Below are 12970 nucleotides of genomic sequence, written 5' to 3'. Positions count from 1 at the left end.
GACCTGCTGAAGAAAGAGGGTCATGTGACTAAGCCTCAGAATGTCAAGTCATAGATACTACTTGTTCATGTCTTGCCCTCCCCCCCCATAAACACATGGCTGAAGTTAATTTGTCACTGCACCTGCAGGGTTACTCTCACAAATGGCTTCAGTAGACCTCGGCCATAATCTCTGCCTGGGTCTGCCAGTGATCCCCAACCCTCCATGCGTTGTCCTTGCCAGTTCTGTTCCCGCAGTGGTTCTCTCCAGGGTTTAGTTTTGGTTATTGGTTCAAACCAGGAGATACCAGGACCACAACTCTTCAGCAGATTTTCCTTCTTAGATCCAGACTTCACATTTTCCACAGGAACAAACCATGAAACTCCTACAGGAAATATTTTTAAGAAGGAAAAAAAATTGTTTTTATCACCCCACCCAGTTCTCATCAAAGATATATATATAAAATAAAGATTTCCAGGGGGCTCAGCTATCAGGGGACCCCAGGGTACCCTTAAATCTGTTTTAATTGCAGGTATGACTCTGTAAATATAGTTCTAGATATTCTGAAAATTTACCATCATGGTGGCTGAGGGTAGGTGGAGTCAACACGGAGTTAGTTAGAAACAAAGAATTTTAGCAATGCAACAGGTTTAATTCACTAGTTTTTCTGCTGTAAAACCTGGAAGTAGAATCTGACCTTCACAGGAGTTCTTCTTGTTCTTCTTTAACTTTTTGTCCCCAAGATAATTGGTAACAGGTATTTTCTCTTCAACTTTTTCTTCTAACCAAGAAGTTACATCGCTATCCTCTTCTAATCTAGCCTCACTAGAGCTTGGAGTTGGGAAAGTCACCCCAACATCACGAGTGTGTTTTCCATCACCATGTACAATCTCCAAGTTACCTGAGGGAAAAGATCACAGATGTCTGTGGGAGCATTCTTGAGGTTTAGTTCAAAGATATATTGCCTTTTTTGTGGGGTATGTGGGAGAAGAGTGAGAGGAAGAAAAATGGAGAGATGTAGAGGGAGAAAGAGATGGAGGGAAAGGAAGAAAGCGGGTTTTAACTTCTAAGCCCGTTCAGAATCAGAGAAAAAAAAGAATGAAATGGATTTAGTAGGTAAAGAATTTTGGTTCCCAATCCCAAGACAGTAAAATTGTACAGTCCTATTGGCAGTCACCCAGCTAAGAGGTTGATAGCAGTAAGAGAAGACTTAAGGGGGAGGAGGTTGGGGGGAAAAAACACCCAAGAAGGAAGTTTTTCTTTTTTAAACTTTGTTTAAAAAAAAAATCAAAAGATACAGAAAGGCATAAACTTGAAATCTTCCTTCTCACTAGTTCTCCATTTACTTTATTTACAACCTCAGGATTCCAGAAAATTATTTTTGTACATTCAAGCAATTCTCTTCCCTCCTTTATTTTTAAAAAAAACTTGTAGTAGCATAATATATACTATTCCATACCTCTGTTTTTCTTTTAAATCATGTATCTTGAAGATCTTTCATTATGAGTATAGAAAGAGCTTCCTCATACTATGTAGGATTTCTTTAGTGGAAGTACAGTAATTTATTTAACGATTCAGTTACTGATGGATATCTCAGTTTATCTTAAATTTTGGCTATAACAAGCAGTTAATAGTTACTTTGGACACTTGTCATTCTTGTCAATTTGCACATATTCAAGTATTTCTATAGGCTAAATTCCAAAAGTAAAAATGCTGGGTCAAAGGAATTTTAATAGAAACTACCAACTTGCCTTTCACAGGATTTGTACCAACTCATACTCTCACTAGTATGGTTGAGAGTGCTGCCTTCCAGATATTCTTGTTCATAAACTTGAGTTTTTGCCAATTTAGGGGTGAAAATGGTATTTGGCCATGCAGGTAATTTTAATCTTCATTTCCCTTATTATGAGCGAGCTTAACTATCTTACATGCATTGAAAGGCTTTTCAATGGAAAAGTTTGAATTCAAGTGATTTACCTGCTTGTATGCCTTTGTTTAACATGTGCACATTTTCTTCGTTGCAAAGAGTAGAGTTCAAGCTCAAGAAACTACTGGCACACGAAACAGAGTCAGAAGAAATCATATGGTTTGCCACCTAGAAAAACATAAAGGTCTACATTAGAGTTCCCTATGATCAATGACACAGTTAACCACAACATAAACAAGGCTACAGGTCCTCTAAAGTCCCTTTTAATCCAATTCAAATTGTTGAGATGCAGTTGGAGGAAGCTTGAGACACATTACCACATGATAGGGAGGAGAATGCTCTTGTAGTTGGAGAGGGCCCAGGCTGCTGGGAAACAAGGGAGAGAATTGAACAACAGCAGATGAGGTGGAGAGGGAAGATGGGAGGGGAGGGGAGGGGGGATAGTAGGGGATAGGAAAGGTAGCAGAATACAACAGTCACTAATATGCCATTATGTAAAAATGTGAATGTGTAACCGATGTGATTCTGCAATTTGTATTTGGGGTAAAAATGGGAGTTCATAACCCACTTGAGTCAAATGTATGAAAGATGATATGTCATGAGCTATGTAATGTTTTGAACAACCAATAAAAAAAATTAAAATTAAAAAAAAAAAGAAAAAGGGGCTGGGTGTTTTCCCAAGGCTTGAAGAAACTTAAAGATGCTAACCAAACGTAGCCTGATGCATCTGCAGAATGAAATTCTCAATTGACACCTATATATCATTTTGATGTGAGATAAAAAAGGTCTAGGAGATCTAAAGAAATTGATGTGCTGCAGAGAGTGCTCTCCAATAAAGCAGATTAAGATCTTCTCCAAACATCAAAGAGCTGCAAGGCTCCATGAGAAGTCATGAAGGGAGTATTGTAAAAGGCATGAAAAAGACCCAAAGACCATTTTAGTTATGTTCAGAGCAAGTAGAGTAATGAAGGATAAGTTAAGGGATAGAAGCTGATATTGGAAGGCTTGTGGATGACAAAAAGACCATAAAATACAGCTGAATGAATAGAGTATAAAAGGGTATTTCTTAAACTTGCCATCACAAAAAATGTCCTGGGAGGTGGGTAACCCAGAACAATAATTTGCAATGTCTATGGGAGGGATTTGGACATCTATATTTTGAATAAATGCCAAGTGATTTTTTTTTTACTTAAACAAATTTCACAGATTTTAATTGAGGACCAAGTCAGGAGAGGAAACAGAGAATTTGCTCCCTTGGAACAGATAAACTATAATCCAAGATACCCAGGGAACTTCCAACAAAATCCTGGAGAAAAAGAGTTATGTTTGATTTTCAGAAAGATGAGCATTGCAAACATGAGTTTGACACTGATGCCCTGTAAAATTTAGACCCCTGATCACCAATCTGATAATCTGAAAGCATTTGAAAGTCAAAGAAAAGATTAGCAAATTTCAGCCTGGGTTCAGTAAGGCAGGCAAAACAAGCGCCACTACATTAGCCTTGTTTTCCCTAGTAAATATGGTCACTTGATTGGCAGACAAAAAGAATGTATAGTAGAATACAGCTAGATTTGAACAAAACATCTCATGGCACAGTTAAGGGCAAGATAGAGTTATATGGGTTGAATGATAACTGGTTAAACCAACCTTACTCAAATATTGTTAACACAGAGAGAACTCTTTATGGAGCAGTATACCTTGTATTTCACAACAAATATTAACCTAGCATCTATAATGTTCTAGTCACTGGATTTGGCTCTAGATATTCCTTCTTAACATTTTACAGATGGAAAATGTAAATGTCTTGAAGGTATGCAAAAGAGGAGAAATTCTATATAATGCACAAGTGTGCCTTTAATAGCTGTCAGGATTCCAAATAATAATAGGAATGATGGGCCAAGTCAAACAAGAGGATATTTAGCAGGAATAATTATAAAGGATTGCATATTATGCAAGAAGAATGGTAGCAACTTGTGACCTAAGTCCCAAAACCTGAGCCAGTCTCAGATCTTTCCTTTACCAGTTGTCACATACACCACAATTGCTTTGTGCTAGTAGTTTCTCCATTAGGAAGTAGGAATAAAATTTTCATTTTTGAAGTTACAGAAGCATTAGAAAGAACAAATGATTTAGATGGTAAGCTATAAGAAACTAATATAAAACTATGAGTCTACAAGGATGTTAAAAAAAAAGTGTACAAATGCAGAAAGGACAGTGGGAATGATTTGACAGGTAATATACGACGACTTTTCTGCTGCTGTAAAAATGAGAGAAAAAGCATGTAGGTGCTGGAATGCACTGACCTTCAAGACAGATATTAATGTATAAAAAGCAAAGTATGCTGCCATTAAAAAAAAAGGTTACAAAATCTATGTAGGTATTTGCCTTTCTGTGATTGACATAAGTGAAAGAAAAGAATCCAGATTGGAAAGAAGCAATGACATGATCCTATCTACAGAAAATACTAAATAATTCACAAAGAAATACCTGAACTACTAAGTTTAGCCAGGATGCAGAATATAAGATCAAGAAACAATCCAAATGTACAATTTAAAAAAAATCAATGATGTTTCTATAATTAATAATGAGCAATCTGAAAAAGGAAATTAAGGAAGCAATTCTATTCACAAAAGAATCAAAAAGAATGAAATATTTGGGGAAAAAGTTAACAACAGATATGCTAAGTTTGCATACTGAGAATATGAAATACTGCTTGGAGAAATTAAAGATCTAAAGAAATGGTGAGATATCCCATCTACATGAAATGGAAAATTCAAAATTTTGCCACTGTGCTTCATCCCCCAATATTTTATTTTGAGAAAGGGTCTTGCTAAATTGCCAAGGTCAGCCTGGAACTTGTGATCCTACCTCAGCCTCTCAAGTAGCTGAGATTACAAGTGCGTGCCACCATGTCCAGCTTTAGCAAGCTTTTTGGAAGCAAACTATAAACTGATTTCAAACTTATATGGAAGTAAAAAGGACCAGAAGAGCTAAAAATTATTGAAAGAGAACAACGACTAAGACTTATTTTTTAAAATTTCAAAACTTAGTATAAAGCAACAGTAATCAAGACATTGTGGTATTAGTACAAAAATAGACAGACATATCAATAAATGAAACAGAATTGAGAGTGCAGAAACAAATTCTTACATTTATGATCAATGGGTTTTCATCAAAGGAGCCAAAGCAACTGAATGGAAGGAAGGACAATCTTTTGAACAAATGCAGCTGGGACAACTGGATCTCACATACCAAATGAATATAGACACCACATCATATACAATAATGGACTCAAAATGGATCACAGACTTAAGTAATAAGAACTAAAGCTATAAAACCTTTAAAAGAAAACACAGGGAAAAAAACTTTGTGACTAGTTAGGCAAAGAATTCTCAGACATAATACCAAAAGCACAGTCCATAATTTTTTTTTTTAAACTGGACTTTCGATGGTCAAAAAACATTTCTAAAATAAAAAGACAAGTAACAGACTTGGAGAAATTATTCGTTAATCATAATCTAAGATTTGTAACCAAAACATATAAAACTCTTGCAACTCAATAAGATGACAAATGACCTAATTTAAAAATGGGCAGAAGATCTAGACTTTTCATTAAAGAACATATAAGAATGGCCATTAAGCACATGTGAAGATATTCAACATCAAATGCCACTTCAAGCCCACTAGGATGGCTAAAACTAAAAATATGGACAATAGCAATTGTGGATGATGTGGAAAAACTGGAATCCTAAACACATTGCAGGTGGGAATTTAAAATGGTATGGTACTATGAAAAATATTTTATTAGTTTCTTAAAAAATTAAAAATTTATAAGATTCAGTAATTACACATCTAGATAAATACCACAAAGAAAGGAAAATTTACAAGGGACTAAAATTTTTACAAGAATGTTTGCAGCAGCATTCATGTTATCAAAGAGGAAACAATCTAAATGTCCACCTACTGGAGAAGACCAAATATTGATTATCTATATAATGGAATACTATGCAGTAATAAAAGGAACTACTGATAAATACTACAACCCGAATGAACCCTGAAAACATTATGTTATAGAAAATAAACCAGATGCAAAAGACCACAAATTATATGATTCTATTTATATGAAATGTCCAGAAGAGGCAGATTAGTGGTTGCCTGGGGCTAGAAATGAGTAATAATTGCAAACAGGTATAAAGGAACTTTTGAGGGTGATAAAATTGGATAGTGGCGTTGACAGCACAATTCTGTTATGTAAATAACTGGAAACACTGCTTCTGGGAAGGACAGCTAATTCCTGGGGGACCGAAGTAGAAAGGATTTTTTTTTATCAAATGTTTTCATAGTTTTGGGCTGGGGATGTGACTCAAGTGGTAGCGCGCTCACCTGGCATGTTCGATCCTCAGCACCACATACAAACAAAGATGTTGTGTCCGCCCAAAACCAAAAAATAAATATTAAAAAATATTCTCTTTCTAAAAAAAATGTTTTCATAGTTTAAATTTTGTAGCATCTGAACTGTACTATCAGTTCAAGAAATGAGAACAAGAACTTGTAGGGGAGGGTGTGGCAATAAAGATTTAATGAATTCAACAGTGAGCTGAAGGGAATAAAACATGTGTTGGGCCACAGAAATGTTCCAGTTTCAGAAAGGGGATCAATTGGCTCAGTCAATACGCTCTCACCACCTGAAGCACAGCACATTTAGTTCAAAGGAACATGTTTAAAAATTGGATATTGATGAACTTGGACCCAAGAAAGCTGCCAAATTTGGAAAGGGGAGAAGAAACCATGACCCATGAGGAATGGTTTGGAATGAAGACCTAAAAACAAACCCTTTGGGGAATGAAGAAGGGTCCTGAGAAGAAGACCCGACCTATTTCTTAGACCTTTGGAGAGCTATTCTGGAAACAGCACCAGACATAAGTAGAATTTGGACCTTTAAAACAAAAACTTTCAACAACTGCAGCCTGAGAAAATAGAATGTCTGTCCTAGGAACAGAAAGGGAACAATGGAGTTGTTGAAGCACAGGCTGGTGCAGATTCGTGTGGATGTGATGGGAGTGGGAGGACTACAGGACTCTTGTGGTGTCTTCCAAGGTCTCTGGCACTTCCAGAGTAGGTAACCAGCCATGATATGCATCATATGCAATACAGAGGTGAAAAATCCCATTTACTGTGTATCCTTGGAGTGTGCAATTCTATTTTTTGCTTAAAATCTTCTTTAATTCCTGCTTATAATATTGTAGTCATTCAAAACCAGAAAACAGTCTAAAGATAAATTCCATCAACAAAATACATTTATTCAGGCCCTTAGGGTGGGAAGATAAAAAAGACAAAAACAAATGCTTACTAGGACACAGAGAAATTGGAATACTCAGGTTGCTAATGGGGGTTTAAAAATGGTGCAAGTGGTCTGGAAAACAGTGTGGCAATTCCTCAAATGGTTAAAGATAGAGTTGTCATATGTTCCCATAATTCCACATCTGGGGTATATACCTAAGAGAAGTGAAAACATATGGCCACACAAAAGCTTGTAGATGAATGTTCACTGTAGTTTTGTTCATAATAGCCCCAAAGTGGAAACAACCCAAATGTCCATGGTCTGATGGATAAATGTGTTATATTCACACAATGGAATATTATCTGTCTATAAAAAGCAACGAATATGGACTACAATGTAGCATGAAAACATGCTAAATGAAAAAAGTCTGTCACAAAAGACTACACATTATATGATTCCATTTATATGAAATATGAAGAACAGGTAAATCCATACAGATGGAAGTAATTCGTGGTTGTCTGTGGGCTGGGACAAATGTGGGAAATGGGAAATGAAGACTACTGATACATAAAAATTTATTTGGAAGGGTGTAAAAAATGATGGTTGCATAATTCTATCAATAAACTAAAAACCACTATATACTTGAGTTAAATTTTATGACATGAATTATAAAGAAAGCTATGAAAATGTTTGTTTATGTATGCAAACAAATGTGGAATATTAAGGTTTGGGAGTAAAAAGTTTAACATGCTTTATGGTTGATTACTTCTGTTACTGAAAAGGGGACGTAAGAACAATGGGGAGGGTGGTGGCGCAGTGGGTGGGGGATGGTAGACTAGAGGGAAGCAGCGTTTATTGTAGTTTGGTGACCAGGGATTCAAGCAAAAGGAATACTGCTTCTTTGTGAGGTGGGTGAAAGGGATTTCACTAAAACTCAACAAAACTGGAAGCCTAAGTGCCTTAGAGACTTGGAAATTTGGAGAAAAAGAAACAAGGAAAAGGGACAAGAATAAAGGTTAAGCTGCTTGAAGGAGCAGTGGAATTAACATACAAGGATGGGAAAAGTCAATAAATACAACGGATGGTCGCATGGAAAATCCCGAGATTGGAGGAGTAGTCTGCAATAGGCTGATCCGGAGGCTGTTGGACACAATAAATTGGTAGCAATTGATGCACCACGTTTAACAATCATCCACAGTGAACCGAGGCAGGAGCCATCTGGAACAGAATGCACTATGGTGGCCATCAGATGGAGGAACCGAGATATCGGATCCCAGAAAATGAGGCTGGCTCCGATAAACAGTACAGGTAAGATAACAGCCACATGAACTAGTTTGAGCCAAGGAAAATCTGGATAAAATGAGCCACCGAAAGCGTTAGCTTGGGTAATACCAGTTCGGGAGGCTAGGGGAATCTGGCTTCCTCCGCGCTTTGAGATCTGAGGCTAAAAGGACCAGTTGCGGAGGATTCTCTCAGAAACCGACCCCGGGAGGCTGAGAAAGTAGTAGGTTGAGAACTTTAATGGGCTGGTGTGTCCATGGACCAACGTGAGGGTCTGGAAACCTGGACAGGTGTGGTTGTGCCCAGGAGGCTGTGAAGGGTGGAACCCACAAGCCGCAGAAGCTGCATGGGACTGGCTCCCTCGACTTAGGAGTCAATGCCTGCGGAGACTCTTGGGAGTATTGTCTCCCAGCATAGGCATCTGATGGGATCTTAAAAGGTGAGTGGATTTAATATTTTCAGAAAACTAGCTGTGCAATAAGCACCTAGGGCCTCAGTGGACCTAAGCTCTGCCCCCAAGACCTCCAGCTACAGGTACTCATAGAACCCAGCTGTGGTTCACCCTGGAGCTGAGCTGATAGTGTTTTCCACCTCAAACTTCGGTCTTACTGCCAAGAAGGGAAGCAGAGGATTTTGAACTCCAACCAGCATCCCATGAGAAACATAAAAAAAAAAAAAAAAAAAAAAAGGAGAAGTTGACAACCTGTGGTCCCTACTCTTGCACCCAGCACATACCTCAAGAAAGAGAAAGACAGACAGTTGACAGTTGGGCACAGACAGCAAACATATTTCCCATTAACTTTTTGACCACTGCAATGGAAACAACTACTTAATTTTGCATCAGGATTTTTCCCCCCTAGTGTGTTGAATGATTCAGGAACATTTGTACATATACCTATTTGTTTTCTCATTTCTAGTATTTTTTAAAAATGTAGTCTTTTTTTCTTGTTCTGTATGTTGAGGGATAGGATTTTTTATTAGTATATTCAATTTTGTTTTGTAATTTCATAATTCTGTTCCTCTTGTTTATCTTTCTCCCTTTTCTCTTGCTAACAGCCAAATTCTATTGTTTTTACTTTTTAAATTTTACTTCTATTTTTTTCTTCTCCCTCCATATAACTATCACAATCTATGTCACATTTTTAATTTCCACATTCACTTACTGAAATCACAAACCTTTTCTACCCTCACATCTCTTCATTTTTCCTCTTTAACCCTATTCTTAACATCTTATAACACTAATTGGTATATACAATGCCAGACCCTGCCACTAATGCTGTAGTAATATTATAGAAGTCAAAGATAATACCTATCGTTTGATTTTATGCCAGGCATAAAATGCTTACTTACTGTTTTTACTAGTGGAAACTGCTGATCCTACCAATTGTTTATTGTGCCAATTGACACTGTAGATGTCATAATAGGAACCAAGTTCTTAGTTTATTGCTATATATTGTTTACATAGGTTGTTGCTACTGTTTGGCTCCCCCTAATCTGTGATGTACTGGAAACTAACAGGGACATTATAAGTTTGTAGGGTAGAAACTCTGCTTCTTCAGATACATTTGAACAGATGCAAACAATATAAAAAAGCAAGGGAACAAATCATTCCAAACAACCCAGAATGCCTCAACAACAGACTCCATGACACCACAGTGGAGGAAATGTCAGAGAAGGAATTTAGAAAGGGTCTGGGTTGCAACTGGGGTGCAGTTGTTCTGTCAGATAAAAGATGATATAAGGAATGAAATTAGAAAATACAAGAAGTGAAAGTTCACCTCAGTAAGGAGATAGAGAACTGGAAGACAATCAGAAATCCTCAAAATGAAGGAATCAATAAACCAAATTAAAAATTTGATGGAAAGTAACACCAATAGACGGGATCATTTTGAAGACCATTTCAGGCAACAAAGTATATATATCTTGAAAAATCAAGTTGATTATGGAGAAAAGATGTAAAGAGACCATGACGAGAATTTTCAAGAAATATGGGATAACATTAGGAGGCCAAATCTAAGATTCATAGGGATAGATGAAGACTCTGAAGTACAAACTAAAGAATGCACAATCTTTTCAATGAATAATATCATATTTCCCAAATATTAAGAATGAAATGGAAAAATCAAATATAGGAGGCATAGAGGACTCTAAATTACAACAGACCCACTCCAAGGCACATTATGATGCAAATGCCTAACGTACAGAATAGGAATAGAATTTTGAAAGCTGCTAAACAAAAGTTAAATTTAATTCACAACTAGAAAGCTTGAACCACAAAATATACTCAAAATATTTCATGAAGAAGAAATGGAGGATAAGAATGAAATCCAGTAGAAGGAGAAACTCTGAACTAGAAAAATAGAAAAGCAAAGGGAAATAAATGAAAATAATAGGAAATAAAATTCATCTCTCAATAACAACACTGAATGTTAATGGACTAAATTCATTAATCAAAAGACAGGCTAGACTGAATTAAAAAACAAGACCCAAGCTGGGCAAGGTGGTGCACACCTGTAATCCCAGTGGCTCAGGAGGCTGAGGTAGGAGGATTGTTAGTTCAAAGCCAGCCTCAGCTAAACAAAGTGAGGTGCTAAGCAACTCAGTGAGACCCTGTATCTAAATAAAACACACACAAAAAGCTGGCAATAAGGCTCAGGGGTTGAGTGCCCCCGAGTTCAATCCACAGTGCCCCAAAACAACAAAAACAAGGACCAACAATATGCTGTCTTCAAAATACTCACCTCATACACAAAGACATCCACAGACAGAAAGTGAAAGGATGGGAAAAAAAAAAACCATATCACTCACATGGATCTCATAAACAAGCAGGTGTTTCTATTCTCATATATCAGATAAAGTGAACTTTAAGCAAAAATTAATCAGAAGAGACAAGGAAGCTCACTTCATACTGCTTAAGGGAATCAGACAACAACAGGAAATAACAATCTTAAATATTTATGCCCCAAACAATAGAGCATCTATGTACATCAACCAACCCTTCTCAATTTCAAGAATCAAATAAACCATGACACAATAATTCTGGGTGACTCTAACATGCCTCCCTCATTACTAGATAGATTTTCTAAACCAAAACGTAATAAAGTAGCTACAGAATCATATATATATATAGAGAGAATTTCTTTCATCGATGACTGAATATACTTTCTGAAACAGACCACATCTTAGGCCACAAAACAACTCTTAGAATACAGGGTATTATCTCTCTTTTTTTATTTACTATCAGATCATAATGGAATGAAATAAGAAATCTACTATATGATAAAAAATAGAAACAGCTGGGGAATAAATAATTCACTGTTGAATAATGAATGGATTAATAGAAGAAATCAGGGGTAAAATAAAAAATACTTAGAAGCAAATGAAAATAGAGATACAACACATCAAAATTTCTAGGACACTATGAAGGCAGTTCTAAGAGGAAAGTTCCTAGCACTGAGCTCATTCATTAAAAGAACAGAAAAGTACCAAAGGAATAATCTAACATTACAAGGCCATAGAAAAATAAGAGAAAAAAAACCTACACCCAAATCAATAGAAGATAGAAAATAATAGAAATCAGGAAAAAAATCAACAAATTTGAGATAAGAAATTCAAAGAATCAATGAAACAAAAAGTTGGTTCCTTGAAAAATTAACAAAATTCATAAACCCTTACCCAGGCTAACCAAAAGAAAGAGATAAAACTCAAATTGTTAAAATCTGTGATAAAAAAGGAAGTATCCCCACAAACACTAAATAAAAAGGATAATCAGAAATTATTCTAAAAATTTATACTCCAATAGGCTAGAAAATCTTAATAACATTAACAAATTCCTAGAGATATATGCCCTACCTAAAATGAACCAGGAGGATACAGAAAATTTTAAATGACCAATTTCCAGTAAGGAAACTGAAGCAGCTATCAAAAGCTCACCAGAAAAGAAAATCACAGGACTGGACAGACTCTCAGCAGAGGTCTAACAGAACTTTAAAGAAAAGCTAATACCAATCCTCCACAAATTATTCCACAAAATAGAAAAGGCTGGAATTCTTCCAAACACATTCTATGAAGCTAATATCACCCTGATACCAAAACCAAAGACATATCAAAGAAAGGAAACTTCAGACCAAAATAGTTGATGAACATAGATGCAAAAGTTCTTAATACTGGTAAACCACACACAAAAATACATTAAAAACATAGACACCATGGTCAAGTAGGTTTCATCCCAGGGATGCAAGGTTCAACATACTGAAATCAATAAATGTAATTCATCACATAAACAAACTTAAAAACAAAAATCACATGATTACCTCAATAGATGCAGAAGAAGCACTTAACAAAATATAGCATCCATTCATGTTTAAAACATTAGAAAAAATGGGAATAGAAGGATCATACCTAAACATTATAAAAGCTATAAGATAAACCCAAGGCTAACATTACTCTAAATGAAGAGAAATGCAAATTAAAACTACACTGAAATTCCATCTTACACCAGT

At 36.2% G+C, this 12970-nt stretch overlaps 1 protein-coding gene across 1 annotated transcript in view; it reads right to left on the bottom strand.

The window, feature by feature from the left end:
- Alms1 (ALMS1 centrosome and basal body associated protein) overlaps positions 1-12970 on the bottom strand; it is a 202233-nt gene that overhangs the window by 12814 nt on the left and 176449 nt on the right. Inside the window, exons 26-28 of the mRNA XM_077791989.1 lie at positions 1957-2074; positions 677-880; positions 123-364 (exon numbers count right to left, since the gene is read on the bottom strand). Coding sequence (XP_077648115.1) covers positions 123-364; positions 677-880; positions 1957-2074 — 564 coding nt within the window. The remainder of the gene's footprint in view (positions 1-122; positions 365-676; positions 881-1956; positions 2075-12970) is intronic.

This window comes from Urocitellus parryii, chromosome 12, assembly GCF_045843805.1.
Source record: "Urocitellus parryii isolate mUroPar1 chromosome 12, mUroPar1.hap1, whole genome shotgun sequence".
NCBI classification, from domain to species: Eukaryota; Metazoa; Chordata; class Mammalia; order Rodentia; family Sciuridae; genus Urocitellus; species Urocitellus parryii.
Note: the sequence above shows the minus strand (reverse complement) of the source record. Positions and strands in the feature narration are given on the sequence as shown.